At 44.7% G+C, this 18,433-nt stretch overlaps 1 protein-coding gene across 8 annotated transcripts in view; it reads left to right on the top strand.

The window, feature by feature from the left end:
• EPB41L4B (erythrocyte membrane protein band 4.1 like 4B) overlaps nt 1–18,433 on the top strand; it is a 147,687-nt gene that overhangs the window by 41,461 nt on the left and 87,793 nt on the right. For 4 of the 8 annotated variants that reach the window (XM_032164820.2, XM_032164823.2, XM_032164819.2 and 1 more), the window contains exons 3-7: nt 10,041–10,083; nt 10,907–10,985; nt 13,417–13,461; nt 13,574–13,591; nt 15,341–15,393. In XM_032164820.2, coding sequence (XP_032020711.1) covers nt 10,041–10,083; nt 10,907–10,985; nt 13,417–13,461; nt 13,574–13,591; nt 15,341–15,393 — 238 coding nt within the window. The remainder of the gene's footprint in view (nt 1–10,040; nt 10,084–10,906; nt 10,986–13,416; nt 13,462–13,573; nt 13,592–15,340; nt 15,394–18,433) is intronic. The other 4 variants (XM_032164822.2, XM_058445454.1, XM_032164821.2 and 1 more) reach the window with 1 other exon arrangement.

Raw genomic sequence — 18,433 nt, 5'->3', positions numbered from 1 at the left:
CAACAAAATCTAGCTTGGGGTTTCAAAGATAATTTATTCGACAATCTAGATCTATTTATGGAGTGCCCATTATGCACTGGGCCCTGTGCTGAGTGTTGCGGATAAAGCAGTGCACATAGATATGTCATATGCCAGATGGTAATAGGAGTCAAGAAAAATAAAGGCGAGGAAGGGGTAGATGAGGGGGGGAGGGGAAGCACTCTTTTAGACAGTGTATTAAAGCCTGAGTTCCCTGATCAGGATGTTTGAGCTGGAGACCTGGAGCTCCTCATAATGGTTAAGGCTGTCTACTGGAAGATACTTATCAGATACTTCCTGATTGTATCTGGAAGTTGTCAGATGACATATGACATTTGTAAGGTGAAGATGTACAAAATTGGTACCTGGGAATTAGGTCTGCTGGAGAACGTTAGTGACACGCTGAGTCCTTCGGTGACAGATTGGAATCTGGACGGGAATGCATCCTGGCTACAGTGCCTCTGGGGTGGACACTCCCACTGGATGTCCCTGTGCAGATGTGTCCCTCAACCTCAGCCACTTCTTCTGCATCTTCAGGACTTCCTGTTATGCCACCCCACCCTGCCCCCAAACTGTGTCCTCCTCAAACTGTCCTCCTCAAACCCTCCCGGGTTCCTTCTCATTTCTCAGCCAGAGACTCTCACTCTGCCCACCAGGCCCGGGAGTAGGGCAGAACAACTTTTCCCTTTCCGCCTCTCACTCCAGTTCCGCTTCCTTTGAAGTTGGGCCGACCAGTGTCCTACCCTCTGACCTCGTGACTGTCCTTCGCATCCCTCGAGGCCTTTGGTGTCTCGGTTTTTCTCTTCCTCTGGGTAGCCTCAGGACTGAAGTTACTGGCCCTCCTACATATTCTGGACATTGTTTCCTGTCATTTAAGCTTCACTCGAGCAGATTGATAAGACCCACATAGATTCCCACGGGTCCTGTCACCACCCGCACTCCAAGATGCAGAATTCTGCCAGTCCCCATTCCAGGGTAACTTCCCTTGATTCATTCCATTTTCCCAGTTGCTCTCCCTCTGGGCTTGGCCCACAACAGTCTCCTTCTGCCCTTTCTCCCCTCCCAGCCTCCTCCTGCCCTGGCCTTCCTCCCAGCCTGAGCCAGGCCTCGGCCACCTCACCTGTGTCCTCACTTGGCCTTTGATTCTCCTGCCCCTGTGACTGTCCCCTGGCCTCCCCTTGACACACAGGCCCATCTGTTTCCTCTGCGGCTTGTCCCAGCCTGCCAGGCGTTGCTGGAGAGAGCCACGGTCTGTGCCTTCTGGCATCAGCACCGATCACAGGTTCAGCAGAGTCCAAGTCCCCGAGCTGCTCCCTGAGCCTCAGTAGCCCCAGATTGACTCGTGGCCACCTGACAGGTCCATGTCTAGATCTTAGCACAGACCTTTAGTCCAGTCCCCAGGGAGACTTTGTTCCAGCAGTTGCCTCACCTGCTGAGAAGACTGAGGTCGTTCAGCTAAAACTCCTTGAATTTTCTTCCCCTACACTTCCGATTCTGTCTGTCCATCTTTTTTTTTTTTTTTTTTGCATGCCTACTTCTCCATCTACTCTCTACACCTGGAACGGCAGTCCTATTTCCACTTGCTTCCTGAATGCCACATTTAGAGTTCTCTCTGTCCCCAGCATCCTCCACCTGTTTCCAGCATCTGCCACTCTCCAGCCCTCTTCTTCCCTGGAACTCTTCTTGATTCTGCCTTCTCCTGTGTGTCTTAAAGCATGCGGTATTTTTGGTTTCAGAATATCTATGGCCCTGGACTAGAAGTCAGATTGTACCTTGTTCCTGGCTCTGCCTCTGACTCTTTTGGTAGGCTTTAGATAGGCTGCCTTGTTCCTCTGGCCTCTGTTTTCTCATCTGTAAAATGGGGTACTTGGACCTGTTCTCCAAGAAAACTTACACTTCTAATGTTCAGTTATTCTGGGTCTAAAGGGGAGGTTGGCATGTCTGCTGCAAATGCCTTCTCTAGTTAGAAAGGAGAAGGTATCTTTCATTTCTGCCCTTAGAACCTATGCCTGTTGCGTTGACAGCATGTCCTCATCCCCAAGTGACCCCTCATTAGCCACTCAGATTCCCAGAAAGCCAAGTCTGTGACTCCATTATGAAGGCCTTTGCCATGAGCTTCTGCTGACTTGGCTGGCAGGCTTTCCCGCCTGCCAGTGCCCTGTCACTGTGCAGCAGGAGGGGTGTTCACAGCAGGATACAGGCGGCTTTCCCAGGCCAGACACCTGCAGATGCTCAGGCTCTCAGGCCTTTCCAGCATCCAACTCTACAAATGTGAGGCAAAAGCAGGTGGGAGGGTGGGGGTCCTCATCTGCCTCCAGCTCTGAGGATGCAAGAGCTGTGTGGCAGCAGCAGTTCACAGGACCCTCTATTCATTCCCATCTTTGCTTTCTGAGCTGGGCTCCTTACAGCCTTGGTCTGATGATGCCTGCACTTATCTCTGTGCCTTTGCTCGTGCTGTTTCTCCTGCTGTTTCTTACCTGTTTAAACTTCCAGCTGTCCTTCAAGACCATCTCAGATGATCCCCCTCATCCTTCATGAAGTGTGTCCTGAACTCTCGAAGTGTTTTTTCTTCTATGCAAATCTTATTTTGCCTTCTGTGGCCATTTGACTGTTTGGCCTTGGGTTTGTTATTTGTGTGTGTGTGTGTGTGTGTGTGTGTATACACACATATGTATTATATATAATATATATGTATATATACACATATGTATTATTTATGTATATACATACATTTTGTATATATATAAAACTTTAAAATTAGATCCTAAGACTTAGGACCTCCTCTTCTTAACTCGGTGATTCTTGGGGACAAGGCACATAACCTAGAACCTTCTTTTTTAGCGCTAGAAGGAACCTGAGGAGATGCATTTGTCAAATCTTTCTAGATCTTTTCTTTGCCGTCTTCTAGATGGTGAAACCAAAGCCCTTAGACCTTGGCAAGTCGCTTAGTGAATAGCACAGCTTGGACTCAAACTCAAGTTTTGCAATTTCAGGTCTATGTGCTCTTTCTAGTACATCCTACTCTTGAGCTCAGTTTCCTAGCTGTAAAGTGGAGGTAGTGTAATGACATCTGTTTCATGGGGAATTTGAGGAGCTCAGAGAATTAATGGAGGAGAAAGTTTTTGTAACCTGGGACATGGGTATGGGTCTCCTCTTTGTAGCTGGGCAGTGTGAGGGGGGACCAGAAGTCATCACTGGCCCCAGGGGTGAGCATGCTAAGAAGGTACAGTTAGCTGATTGGAACCTGTAAGGCCCGCATTGCCTGTGGGAGAAACCTTAGCCAATTTAAACAAGAGGCTTTTGGGAGAGTCTGCTAAGATGGGTTTTGGGGTCATTGATTTTCATAGGACCTGGGAGGTGATTGGATGTCATAGGAGGTGTTTCTGCGGACAGTAGGGTAGTAAATGGACCCGTAAGGGAATGGTTCACTTGGCTATTGGCTTATTGCCCCATAATTGAGCCTTCTTCAAGCACTGGTGTTCCCACCCAGCCCCTGACATGCCGATCAGAGGGTTGGCAGCTGCAGGGCTCTTGGCATGGCTCTCTGCATACCCAGCTTATATCCACAGCTCCCTGAAAAGAGCCAGGCCTGGTTTCCATAGTGCCCTGCCCAGCCCTGAAGCAACTGTCAAAGCCTATTGATATCATCTATTTTTAGCAGTTGGGACTAGGACCTCCTGTTTCCCTTTTCCATGTCAAAACAGGAGGCCATCCAGGAACCCACTCTGCAGATTTCACTTTGGTACAGCTCAAAGCAGGGGCTGGGAGTCTGTGTTTACATATCAAAGTTTGCTTCTGAGAGCCAAGGGCTCAGGCCTGCACCGTCTCACTTTCCCACTGCCTGATCACAATAAGTGCTGTTTACCCAGTTCTCGCCCTGAGCCCAGCACTGAACTACAGTCTTTGTGTAACTCTTGTTTAACATTCATCACTGATCTATAAAGTAGGCCATAAAACAGAACCATTTTACAGATGGTGAAGCTGAGGCTCAGAGACACTAATGTTCCTAAGAATGCTGTAAAGGTTAAAGCCAGGATTCAGAACTTGGTCTCATTCCAAAGTCCAGCACTTTCCACTTGGCTATACAGCTTGAATATGCACTTGGTTCGTGCGTACATACGTATATAGAAGGAAGAAAGGGAAGGTTCAGTCAATCCCATTCAGCTAACTTGGACTTGGAGCTCACTCAGTGCTGAGCTCTGTGGTTGCACAAATGAGCTGGATATTGTTCCTGCTTGCCACATTCTGTTGGGAGACATAGACAAGTAATCCCGTGAACTACAGTGTATTCATTCCTCTAAAGGACCAGTGTAAAGGTCCCTCTGTGGGTCTGGAGGAGAGACTGTCTACGTATTATTGATAAAATGAACAAGATATCCAAGAGGAAGGGTGAACACTGATGTGGGCCACAGAGAATAAGAGGAGTTTGCCAGGTGGAGGAGGGGCAGGGATTTTGGGCAGTGGTAATAACAGCCCCACCAAGCAGGAGCCTCCCTTCCTCTCGGGAGCAGGTGTCCTGGAGGGTAGATGTGGCCACCATAAGTCCTTCCCTAAGCTGCTTTTCAACATGAAAAGGGAGCTTTTTCTGATGGTATATTTTGCAGTAAGGAATCCAAAATAGATTATTTTGACCTTTGTCTCAAGACTTGTCAGATGTGTGTCCTCTGGCCTTTGCAGCATAGAATCTGGCAATGAGAGGCACAGGCCTGCATAGTGAGGTTGGTACATAGATATGGTGCCTGCTGGGAGGGTTCAGTGGCCACTAAAGGGACTCTTGCAGCTCCTTTGGCTTTGCTTTAATGATTGTTCTGAATGTCATCACATTTGCCACTTGCGTGGACACTATTGGGTGCTCTTGCCATCTCAGATATAATTATAAGAAGAAAAGAGTGACTACTAGGTATACCTGGAGGGGACATAGGAGAGTATAAATGCTAATAGTGGGATCTATGTGACAACTGCTAGAAACAGATAAAACCCCTTCCTTCCACCCTTTTGGTTCAGTGAAGTTTCCATAGACAGTGCTTAGGGGATAGTTCTGTTTACAGGGGCTAAAGCTGAGGCTCAGGTGCCTGGGCTGTGAGGTGGGCTGGGAGCGTCAGGGGGCTTGCTTGTGGCCACACATCAGGTGAGTGGCAGAGCTGCAACTTGAACCCTGATCATCTGCCTCCTTGCATGGTGGTCCAAAGAAATGTAAACTGCACTCAAGAAATGCCACAGGGCCTGGTATGGTGGCTCACGTCTGTAATCCCAGCACTTTGGGGGGCCAAGGCAGGTGGATCACCTGAGGTCAGGAGTTCAAGACCAGACTAGCCAACATGGCAAAACCCTGTTTCTACTAAAAATATAAAAATTAGCCAGGCGTGGTGGCACATGCCTGTAACCCCAGCTACTTGGGAGGCTGAGGCAGGAGAATCACTTGAACCCAGGAGGCAGAGGTTGCAGTGAGCCCCGATCACGCCACTGCACTCCAGCCTGGGTGACAGAGCGAGACTCTGTCTCGAAAAGAAAAAAAAAAAGAAATGCCACAGGCCTCTCCTCATCCTGTCTCTGAATGCTGGGAGGCAGGGTGAGTGTTTTCCTGCCCACGTGCAAATACTGGTGCTGAATCGGAAGCTGCTAAAGGGGTCTCCACCACTGATTTAGATGATTCCAAGGAAATCATCTCACACCAGCAGGTAGCTGGTATAGGGCTTGGTCATCATGGGGAGCAGGAAAGATCCCCCATAGGCAGAGAAGGCACTTTAGGCTAGTCCGTGGTGTGGAAACCTAGAGTACTGGATGCTGACGCTGACAGCGGTGTGAGTTTGAATTCCAGCTCTGCCTCTTATCAGGGCTGCACCTCCCACACCCCAGCCTTAGTCAGAGGATGGATGTGATGCAGTAAACTCCAAAGGCGTTCATCCCCTTCCTTCTCTTTTCATCCTTTGGGTACAATTTGATTATCTCTTCAGATTCCTTCCAGCTCTAGTTTAAATACAAACTATATATATATTTGAGATAGGGTCTTACTCTGTCACTCAGGCTGGAGTACAGTGGTGTGATCTTGGCTCACTGCAACCTCTGCCTCCCTGGTTCAAGGGACTCTCCTGACTCAGCCTCCCAAGTAGCTAGGACTACAGGTATGCACCACCACACCTGGCTAGTTTTTGTATTTTTAACAGAGATGGGATTTTACCATGTTGTCCAGGCTGGCCTTGAACTCCTGACCTCAAGTGATCCACCTGCCTTGGCCTCCCAAAGTACTGGGATTACAGACGTGAGCCACCACGCCTGGCCTATTTTTAATATACACAGGGTCTCGTTGTCACCCAGGCTGGAGTGCAGTAGTGTGATCATAGCTCATTGCAGCTTTGATCTCCCGGGCTCAAGTGATTCTCCCACCTCAGCCTCCTCAGTAGCTGGGACTACAGGTGTATGCCACCATGCCTAGCTATTTTTAAAAAAGAAAAGTTTGTAGAGATGGGGTCTTGCAGCAAGTGTTGCCTAGGCTGATCTTGAACTCCTGGGCTCAAACGATCCTTCTGCCTCAGCCTCTCAAATTGTTGAGATTACAGGTGTGAGCCACCATGCCTGACTTAGATACTCTTTATAAGCCAAGAAAATTTGCAGGTACTAGAAATCCTGTTACGAGTGTCATCACTCAGACTTAATGGTGAAGGCTCAGGAGATGTTCCGGCAGAGAGTTGTTAGATGCCCTTCAACTCCTGAGCTGCTCTGAGGCCTTGTAGTTCCAGTGTTCCCATGTAGATTTTAGATGATTAAATTCTACAACCAGCCTTATGGGTATCATATTTCCAGAATTGATGTACTATTGGAACAGATGGGCTTTGCCAAGATCATCTCACACATCTTGATTTATGGAAAGGATTTTGCCAGATGGACTTGGATGAGAAATTCAGATTAGAAACCACCTTTCTAACACCCGTTAGAGTGTTTGAGTAAAATGTCCTGCCATTTGAACTCAGAAATGCACCTGTCTGTTTCCAGTGACTGGTTTAGTGGTCTGCTAAGAGGACTGGAGCCATTTGTCTTGGCGTTTACCCACAGGCGGCATGGCTATATTTAGCCAGGACATAGGTGAACATCTGAGACAGGTCCCGCTGCTGCTGAATACAGTCCTCAAAGCCGAGCGTAGGATACAGTTTACTAAATGCCACGTTGGGCTTTCATTGCCCCAGTGTTCAAGTCACAAGGTGGTCTTGTGGGATAAAATACGAGTGATCAGAGTCTGGAAGGCCCCTGCAACTAAGAAGAAAGTCAGATCATTTTGAACTGGTTGGATACAAGATGATGTTTTGTCATCTCTCATTTTAGGATTGTGGCTGGATTTCTTACTGCCTCTGATACAGGCAAGCAAAACCTGATCCGAACACCAAGGGGTCAAGGAGCTTTTAAAATGAAGAAGCCATTTCTGATTCCATTCTCAGCTTCACCAGCCCCAGACTTTTCATAGGCATCTATCCTGGCAGGCCCTGCTTTGGGCAGGGCTCTGTGGCTGAGCAGGAAGGATGGAGCCCAGCCCGCAATGGCTGAGGGGACGCCTTTTGCAGTGTGGCCAGAGGGCAAAGCAGTCAGCCGCCCGGTACCAGCATCTGGCTGTGGTCTGCCTGTGAATGCACACCAGCCACAGATGTTTGGCAATTTCACCTCTTGGACTAGCCTGTAAAACCTGAAATTGCTTGAGATTTTGCAGAGCCCAAACAGCAATTTCGAGAAGGGGTTGGGGATGTTTCAAGATCTCCAAGATCATCAGAACCTCTTCCTGGGTAGGAGAGGATGTGGAAAACCTCAATACTAAATATTTAACGGGCACACTGGAAGCATTTATGAAAACTGATGCTCTGAGACTCTGTTTAATGAGTCTCGGGTGGGACCTAAATTTTGACTTTTTCAAAGTTCCTCAAGTGATGGTAATACTAATACACAGCCAGGATCGAAAAGCACAGCCAAGGAGACTGCACAAGTTGGACTTGGCTAAAGATGACACTTTGACAGTAGAGGGAGAGGAAAGGGAGGCCTAAACTTGTTCTACTCAAAATGGTGGTGAGGAGACTTAAGAAAGGAAAGAAATGGAACAAGCTCCTTTAAGTGACAAGCCTCTCATGGGCTAATTAGACTAGGGGATGAATGGTGAATTCTTTTGAAAGTGAAAAGAACAGGTTTAGTCATAGCCATTAGCATGTTACTTGGTAGGAAAGTAAATATTGAGCTTAAATCAAGTCTGTATCAGCGCCCTCCAGGGGCCAAAGTTGGGGGTTTTCAGCTTGTTTGAGGGCACTAGCAGCATCTGATTCTAATGAGGTGAACTCATAAAACAACAAATGAATATGGACGTGACAACCCAGCCCACCCCCTAAAAATAATATTCTCATTAAAATAAACAATTATGCAGCAAGGTAAAAAGAAAGTAAATGGCATTCACAGCCCCACCATCCCAAAATAAGCTCTACAATTCCCTCTGGACGTCTCTAGATAGAAAATAATAATTTTATATAAATGAGATTCCACCTGATTTTTTTTCTCATGTAACATTGTGCTGTGGATCTCATGCCACATCAATAAATACAGGCCTACATCAGTTTTAAATAGTATTTCATTATGTGGATGAGCCGCTTTCTAATCCGTCTTTGTTGATGGACATTTAGGTCATTTCCAATTCAAAGCTATTAACAATGAGATAAAACATCCTGCACATGTGCATCCGAGATACGCATCCTGCTGTGGTGACATTACATGGCTGCCTAGCCTGGAGTGGAGATGACAAAAGCCCCATAACCCATGTTCTCCCATTGCACTGCCCCCAGCTTACTGTATTATCAGTCATCTGTTATTCGCTTTTGTGTTTCCTTATCCCCTTCCTCCCACACAGTCATAATGGCCTCTTTGGTTAGGTGTGGAGTACACTGTCCTGGTTGGGTCCTGCCCCTCCTCATTATTAGACTGTGCAGAGCGCAAATGTGTCTGAAAGCCCATTGGCAGGCAGCAGAATGGCCTCTGACTCTGAGTAACTCATGAGAAGCCCACTCTGCTTGTATCACCCCAGCTGTCTTTCTAACAGAGAAGTTCCAGCATGCATTAGGTCCACATAAAGTGATGGAAACAGTCCCTACTTGCCTCACTTTAAAAAAAAAAATTTATATTTAATATTTATTTATTTATTTATCAAGAATCTTAACAGGGGCCTGCTGGGTGCCGTACCTTGTGCCTGGCACAGGAAACAGTCACAATTAAGTGCACGGTCCCTGGCCTCTAGGAGCTGATGTCTGCACAGAGGGGCTCAGTAGAATGTTCCTAAATGCAGTTCTCCACGGAAGCTAAGTGGCTGAGACTCTTTAGGACAGCAGTATCAACGACTTCGACTTCATAGAGAAACTTTTATATGAGGCAGATGGTTTTGTAATCTCCTTAGATAAGACTGAAGCAGTTCTTTTGGTCAAAGCTAGAGGAAGTTAAAATGCCCTCATTGACCAGAGCAAAATGATCTTAGGCAAATCCCTGCCTGCCTTTGCATTTGCAGTGTGGCTCATTTTCCTGGCAAAAGAATAAAGGGGTTGTGAATTTTAGTTCTGTACTTTAAAGAGTTTAGGACGACAACCTCAAGACCAGTGCATGATGAGAGATTATTGGTATCATAGCTTGTACTTTTTGCTAGATTAATGGAGACCTGGAATGCTTGGAGAAGATTGGCTGTAACTTGAGAAACTCAGAAGGAAAAGGCATTTGGTGGTTATGCTGATCAATTAGTTAAGGGGTTTTATGTTCTTTCAGGCACCCCTTTGTAAAACTTCCAGAAACCAGGGAGTCCCCTCCCCAGAAGAATGCACATATATGCATAAACATTGAATTTTTTATACCATCCCTAGCAGTTTGCAGATTCCCAGCCTAAGAACCCATGATGTGATCCAAACCCTGGTTTTTGTGGGTAGAATTACTAAGGCTTTTAGAGGAGGGTAACTGTGAGGGCTGAATAACCTTGCTGATGAACTATTCCTAAAGAAACTTTTTATTCTTTCTTTCAGCACTGGTTGGATCATGCCAAACCCATAAAAAAGCAGATGAAAAGTAAGTAAGCAGAATTTAGCCCACTCATTTATTTCTTTTTTCTAAGAGTAAAGTCCTTTGCCAGTGTTTTGAGGTGTTATGTTTTCATTAGAACTTGGAAGCATTTTAAAAATTAATTCGGTATTAAGTGGATGATTTTTAATTTCTTAAGGCTAGCCAAAGATGAGAGTTTAAAATTTGAATAAAAATGTTTAGTGGATATTGAAAAACCGACTGTGCTCTCATTTGAAATCAGATGCCTCTGATTAATCTGCTTTTCAGAAACTCAGCTTTATACCTATTATATCTACTTTCTAATGAGTTACAACATAGAGGATGAGAGAGTAGGAGGGATCTTTGATAGTCTGCTACAGCTTTCTTGATGTACAGGTGTGGAAACCACATTTTTTAATGTTGTTTATGCCTGGGTAATTTTTAAAAATTCATATTCTCCTAAAAGTACTTTAAAGTATTTTTAGATAACAGAACACTTTGCATCACTTTGCTTTAGCCTTTGTACTTTGTAAAAAACTAGCTGTCAATTTGGAGTATTGTGGCATCGGGGTGAAAGTAAAATGTCAGCTTTTAGTAATCTGTCTAGATCACTAGGGTTTTTCTCCTGGAATGAGGTTACTAGCTAAACTATCTTAGTCAACACAAAAGTCCATCCATCTCAGTTTCCCTGACGAGGACTGAAAAGAATTGGCTAGTGTCGCGTGCCCAGTTATGCTGTCCTGATGTCGTGCTAAATGTTGTAGATTTAACGTGCTTTTCCTTTTGTCCATCCTGTGATCTTCAAAACTGGGGGAAAAACATCTTCAACCTTCCATCTCCAAATGTTTAGTTGGACCTGCTTATGCTTTACACTTTCGAGTTAAATACTATTCTTCAGAACCAAACAACCTTCGTGAGGAGTTTACAAGGTAGGCCACGATGCGGAACAAGCTCCCGCCCAGCAGGGCTTGCCTTACATGTCACTGCTGGCTCTTCTCAATTGTGGGTTTGCCTCTTCTTCTGTCTGCCGTCTTTCTATTTCTCAGCAAGAGTTATTAGTACTTTTCTGGTGCTTCTGTATTCCGTTAAAAATCCACAACTTTGCTTAATTTGACATTTTTCTGAGTGAATAGAAATTAGAAGATACATTTTCTTGTCACACTTCTATTTTCTTGGACCCTGGGTAAATTGATTGGTTGCTCTGTGGTGTTTTATTTTTATCTCAACTACAAAAAGGGAAGGCAGATATTGGAAAAGCATTTCTCAGTCCTAAATCGCCATCTTATGTTTTAAGGGATTGCAAAATATTCTCTTGATTGTTATAATACAAGGAACCCTCTTTAAGAAAAACAGAGTAATTATAGCAAAGTTGTTAAAATCCCTTCATGTTATCTTTTAACTCCCCTGAATTGCATTTTTTTTTTTTTTTGAGACAAAATCTTGCTGTGTTGCCTAGGTTGGAGTGCAGTGGCACGATCTTGGCTCACTGCAGCCTCCACCTCCCAGGTTCAAGCGATTCTCCTGCCTCAGCCACCCGAGTAGATGGGATTACAGACGCACACCATCACACTCTGCTAATTGTTTATATTTGACTGGAGACAGGGTTTCGCTGTGTTAGCCAGGCTGGTCTCAGACTCCTGACCTCAAGTGATCCACCCACCTTGGCCTCCCAAAGTGCTGGGATTACAGGTGTGAGCCACCGTGCCTGGCCTGAATTTCTTTTTTGTTTTGTTTGCCCATGTCTATGTCTTGGACTTTAGAAACAGAGAAGAAGAAAAAGAAAATTTGAGTTAACATGTGGAGTTTCCCTCTAGCCTCTTCCATCAGTGAAATTCTCTACAAAGCCTTTTCCTGCTTTTGATATCCCCAGAGCCTCTTTGTCGTTGTTTGTGTGATGGACTGCAGTGGTGACATATAGGCTATGTAGGCTGCTGGGTGGTTCTTAGGGAGATGACCCCTAAGTAATGCCTTAAAGGCTTTTTTTTTTTGGAGACAAGGTCTCGCTCTGTCACCCAGGCTGGAGTGCAGTGGCGTGATCACAGCTTACTGCAGCCTCAACCTCCCAGGCTCAAGTGATCCTCCCACCTCAGCCTCCCTAGTAGCTGGGACCACAGTTGTGTGCCACCACGCCTGGCTAATTTTTTTGTATTTTTTAAAATAGAGGCAGGGTTTTGCACTGTTACCCAGGCTCCTGCTGGGCTGCTATGGTTAGCTTTTCTTATAGGAATCAAGAGTTCTGGCCATGTTTATACTGTGTCTCTTGTGAGATGAGTATACAAGATGGTATCCTGACATTCAGAAGTGAAGTTCAGTGGTGGCCAAACACCTGTCAGGAAGCAGGAACATTCTAGAATGTACTAGAACTTTCAGCACGCCCGATCTCCTTGATTTCTGGCAAGCAGTCATTCTAGTGTTGCTCCTCAGAGTCCTCTATGAATGCTGCTTCTAGCTGTCATCAAAGCCGTTGGTTTTTAACCTGGGTTGTGTGCATCAGAAACACCTGGCAAGCTTTGAACAGCTCAGATTCCTGGGGGCCACTCTCGTGTGTAGGATTCTGTTTCCATAGGTAGGGAGCAGAGCACAGGCAGTTTTGGTTTTTACAAAGCATTGTGAGTGGTTCTGATAAACCTCCTGGTAAAAAACAAACCAAAGATACCCCTCTTATTTAAGCCAAGACATTTATTTTTTACCTGAGTAAACCCTACGCGTGTTATTTGCTGGCTTCTTTCTCACTTTTTGTTACTCCTCTAACCATTTGCAGTCCAGTGCCAGGATTTTTCTTGTTTCGTGTGTGTGTGTGTGTGTGTGTGTGTGTGTGTGTGTATGTGTGTGTGTGCGCACGTGCGCCTGTTTTGTGTTTTAAAAGAGTCTGCAGTTACACTGCATCAGGGGAAAAGAAGCCCCAGCGGTTTTTTGACTAGAATCAGCTGCAAACTTTTTGTTACAATCCACCGCAGCAGATCTGGAATCGGCTGGTGGAGCTGGCTGAGAGCCAGACCCCGCGGCCCCACCCTGCCTGGGTTTTGGACATGTTGCATGCCCACGTGCCACGTTCGGCTCTCTTCTCCAGCACCGAGGGGGTTGTGGAGGCTGTCGTTGGACCGTGACGTGTATCATGTTCCATCCTACAAGTATCTTGCGAGTTCCCCACATGCACTCACCTTCCTAGCGTGGTTCTGCGATGCCTTCCTGGAGACCCAAGAGGAGATGCTTCCATCAAAGTTCTCATTTGATTTGGACTCCTTTTTTACAATGCAAAACTCCATGCTGTGTGTGGGGTGGGGTTTGCAGTGGGAAGCTGGGGATTGGGAGTGGCTGGGAAAGAGTTACCCTCTGTTGACTTTTGTATATGTTTGTCAGGTACCTGTTTGTTTTACAACTCAGGCATGACATTCTTTCTGGAAAGTAAGTATGTTTTTGTTCTAACTCTTAACCCAGGATAGATCATAGTATATTTCAAAATAATTCACTGTTTTAACTCTTTTACCCTTGTTCCCTTTTCAAAATTCAAAAAAAGTGCACCAGGCATTGTAAAGTGAGTCTAATACTTGTATCACTGTCATTATCATCCTATTTTAAATGATTACTATATGGCTTGAAGCATTTCCAAGACCATTTAATATCTTAAGTGATGTGTATTTGGGAATAACTCTCTCCCTGATCACATCACTGTCCCATTCATAATGGCTTTTGTCGTATTTGCAAGCAAGATACGTTATTAGTATGTATACACTTACAAGTATTTGGACAGTCAAAAAGTGTCATTCATCACCATCTGCATATATGTAATGGAAAGAGGTTATATTCTGATTCCAATAGAAAGTTTTAGACATCTCATCTCACTTCCTTTTCTCGTCTTAAAAATGGCTTTGAAATACTAGGCCTCTGGCAACACACAGTGATCATTGAGCACAAGAAGCATTGGCACTGAAGTGGTTGATTTCGCATGCAGTCTTAATTTACCATAAAGATAGGAGGTTTCAACAGGCATAGCTCTTATAACTGTCATTTTTCAGCATCTGTACTGAATATTTTCTATTACATGAAAAACTAAGGCTATATTGAGTCTAAAAAGTAACCCCTGCTATTGACAAGAATATGTTCTGATTTTAAATATAATCTGAAGGAAATTAAAAATGTAATTTCCGAATTTGCAAACTCTCTATAGAATATGTGCTATAAAAACCTCAGTGAAATGTACTCCATAGACCAATAGAACAAGTAGATTGTACAGTGTATACATTTGCCTTATTCAGCCATGCAATACAGACCTTTGGTTGGTGTGTGTATTATGAGTGTGTGTACTTTTTTTTAATCCTCTCTCTCTCTGTCTCTCTCTCTCTCTCTACCTCTCTCTCTCCATACGTGCTCCTCATACTAAAGGCTGTGTAACTCTAGAAATTGTCCTCGGTTTGGAAAAATATTAATGGCAACACCTTGCATTTGTACAGTACTTTGTAGTTTACATGCAGTTTAGCCTGCTTTGTATTTCAAAGCAGAATGGTGTTCGAGTCCCAACATTACTCCCTTCCAGCTGGATGACCTGGGGCAAGAGCCCTTAACACTGAGTTCCTCATCTATAAAATGGGAGATGGGTCGGGGGGGCTCACTGGCAACACCCATCCTAAAGGTTTACAAACTTGATGCATTGACCAAATTGGATAATATAAATGAGAAGACTTTGAAAACTATGAAGTGCTATACCAATGTATGTCATTATTATTTTTCTAACCAAATTTGAAATTTTACGTATGAATGAGATCACTGAATTTGCAGTAGTACTCTTCTATGGCTGTGCCTTAGATAGACTTAGAATGCTGAGTGTATCCAGCCATGCTGGCAGTGTTCGATATGGTGTCTGTGTGTTTATTTTTAACGCTATGACCTTGTTTCAAGAAAGATTTGAAGGCAGCTTTAAAAAAGATGCATGTACTATATCAAGATAAAATAAATTTAAAATATGTTTAAAAATAATAAGGCAAAGGGAATACTTTTCATTCTGTTTTCTAAACTTTTCCATTCTTGCCAAATTCAGTAAAATTGTACACGATTGATAGAAACTATACCGACATTGGGTTATTTTGCCCTATGAGGAGAATTGACTTTGGGAAATTTGTAGTGCAAGTCAGCTTGTTGCATTCTTTAGTGTAGACAGCAAAAATATAACTAAGAATACAAGTCATTATCTAAATATCGCTACCTTTTGAAAAATGATTTTAATGACATTTTGTATGGTTGTACTTAAGTTTCTATTTCGAATTAATTTCATTTTATTTTTTTCAAGATTGAAATGCCCTTATGAAACAGCTGTGGAGTTAGCTGCTCTGTGTCTACAAGGTACATTAATCTTTAGTAATAATTAGCATTTTAATGTTATTACTTTTTATTTCAACAAATGAGTGTCCACAGTATACCAGGCCCAGTGCTTAGCTTTGGGGATATAAATGAGTATGACACGGTCTCTGTCCCCAAGTGGCTTGCAGTCCAGTGAGGAAGGCAAGGAGTAGCAAGGACTGCAGTGCAGTTCCTTCAGGAACAGAGACATGCAGGAGGTTTGGACAAGGAAGGCCCATTTTGGGGATGAGAAGACCATGAGTCAAGGAACCAAGGCACAAAAGTGCAGAGAGGTTAGCAGCAGTTGAGTGACGCTGCAGAGTGAAGTTCAAGAATTTGGACAGGTGGATGACCTCGGGCCCCATTTAAAGAGAAAGAATTTCATGCAGTCAGCAGTGACCCTTTGAAAGCTCTTAAGAGGGAGCAGTCCTGGCCGAATATGCACTTTAGAAAGGCCACGTTGGCTGTATGGGGAGAAGGGATCAGAGCAGGACCAAGACTGGGACTGGGAGTCCAGTGAGAAGGTGCTGCTGTAATAGAAGGGAAAGGAAACTAACTAGGGCAGGGGTTTGCACACACACACACACACACACACACACACACACACCCACCAGGAAATAGCATTGGCAGTACAAGGAGAAGGACTTGGTGACTAGACTTAGGTGTTGAGGGAGGAGTTTTGAGATGATTCTCAGGCTGTTTCCGGGGATGGATAGAAGTTAGAAGAGGTGGGCTCCAGTGGAGGAAATGGTCTGTGTTGGGCCCCTTGGCTAAGAGGTTCTAGAAGCACCAGCAGGTTCTTGAGTACCTGAATCTGGCTCACTCAGAGAGGTCAGGCTGGAAGCATTAATGTCAGGCCTGGCGGGGTGCAAAGGGTATTTGTGCATGTGAGTGGGAACTGGATGGTAAGAGGTCTGCCTGCATGATTGTCAGTGTTGGCCGTTTATCTGTGTGATGCCCTGGTGGTTTGTAGTTTTGGATGCAGAAGAAACACTTGCTAAAGTCTCTAGCACTAATTAAGAGAATACTAATGTGTAACTGCACATCCAGGATTTCATTAGTACATCAGATAGACATATATTGTGCACTTGTTTGCCAGCGTGTTCATCAGCTTCTACTGGATTATGGATTATGATATATTCATTCATAATTAGTAATTATTTAGGAATACCATAATGAGAATTGACTTCTCGCTTTTGTATTTGGCCAGTTTTTAAAAGTGGAACTGAGAGGTTTTTTCAAATTATAAAATTAGTACACACTACAGAATATCAGGACAACAACCCACCAATCAGACAAGCAGAAGGAAGGAAGGAAGGAACCCACTGTCCTACCACCCACAGGCAACCAGAATTTCTATCTATGAGTTTTGAGTGGACTTTTGAAAATGTGATTTTGATCAGTCATCCGCAAATTTTTGTATGATTTTTTTACTTGGTATTTTTAGTATGTGTATTTTGTCATGTTTACACTCATAGAGATAGTTTTTAATGACCGTAGGATGCTCCCATTACCTGAAAATTCTATTCTTCAGTCACCTTTTAATTCCTGTTGTCTTGAACTCCTGGCCTCAAGCGATCCTCCCACCTCAGCCTCCCAAAGCACTGGGATTACAGGCATGAGCCACCGCACCCAGACTCTTAATTCTTATTATCTAATGGGGACTTGGCATATAGTAGATGCTTGGTAAGTGCAGAGTAAGTTGAATTATTGAAATTGGAGAGACCCCCTCACCCCACCCCCGCCAAGAACTTTAAAGGTAGAGCCTTTAAACTGGTGGTAGAGTTGATGGTAATGTTGTCTATAACCATCCGTGCCAAATACAGTGCTCAGTGCTTCCTATGTATTTTTCTGATATGACAGTCTTTATGGCAAGTGCTCTAATGACAGGCATGGCTTGGAGAACATGACAGTGGCCTCTGCACTCCAGCCACTCACCCACTTAGCAGGTGGCTTTCCTCTACCCTAGAGTTCCTGAGCTGCCAGAGGTCATACCATCAGCCTTGATAGCCCAGCAGTAGATGTCATGGTGTCATTAATGAGACAAAAGCGTGTATGTCAGACGCAAGGCCGTTAATCCTCTGGCAAGGTTTCCTCCTAAAGCCATTGGCACAATATTGTAAGCTCGTACGTTGTCCTGAAAGATGAGAGGATGAGGTGCACATACTACCATCCCACCCCATTGTAATGAAGCCCTCACCACACTTAACAGAGTCGTGTAGAACCAAAACCTTGCCCCAGAGCCGAGACAGACACAAATAAGGTCAATTCTCTGTGACCTTTCTTGGAGAAATTATCCATTTGAGCTGAAATCATAATGTCAGTGTGATTTTAAGATACAGTTGTGTTGGCTGGGTGCGGTGGCTTATGCCTGTAATCCCAGCACTTTGAGAGGCCAAGGCGGGTGGATTACCTGAGGTCCGGAGTTCAAGACCAGCCTGGCCAACATGGCAAAATTCCGTCTCTATCAAAAATACAAAAATTAGCCAGGCATGGTGGTGGACACCTGTAATCCCAACTACTTGGGAGGCTGAAGCAGGAGAATTGCTTGAACCCAGGAGGTGGAGGTTGCAGTGAGCTGAGATCGCACCACTGCACTCCAGCCTGGGTGACAGAGCGAGACTCCGTCTCAAAAAAAAAAAAAAAAAAAAAAAAGATACGATTGTTATGTCAGATAGAAATAAAAAGACTTGGCTGGGCATGGTGGCTCATGCCTGTAATCTCAGCACTTTGGGAGGCTGAGGTGGGCAGATGGCTTGGACCCAGGAGCTTGAGAGCAGCTTGGGCAACATGGCAAAACCCCGTCTCTACAAAACATACAAAAATTATCCAGGTATGGTGGCGCACCTCTATAATCCCAGCTACAGACTGAGCTGGGAGGATCACCTGAGCCAGGGGAGGTTGAGGTTCGAGGTTGCAGAAAGCCGTGATCACGCCACTACACTCCAGCCTGGGCAACTAAGACCCTTTCTCAAAAGAAAAGAAAAGTAAAAGACTGAAGACTTAGACACAGAGGGAGGCTCTTGTTACATTGTCCCTCCGT

This window comes from Hylobates moloch, unplaced genomic scaffold (assembly GCF_009828535.3).
Source record: "Hylobates moloch isolate HMO894 unplaced genomic scaffold, HMol_V3 SCAFFOLD_10, whole genome shotgun sequence".
Classification (NCBI taxonomy): Eukaryota; Metazoa; Chordata; class Mammalia; order Primates; family Hylobatidae; genus Hylobates; species Hylobates moloch.
The sequence above is the reverse complement of the archived record's forward strand: the minus strand, read 5'-3'. Positions and strand labels throughout refer to the sequence as shown.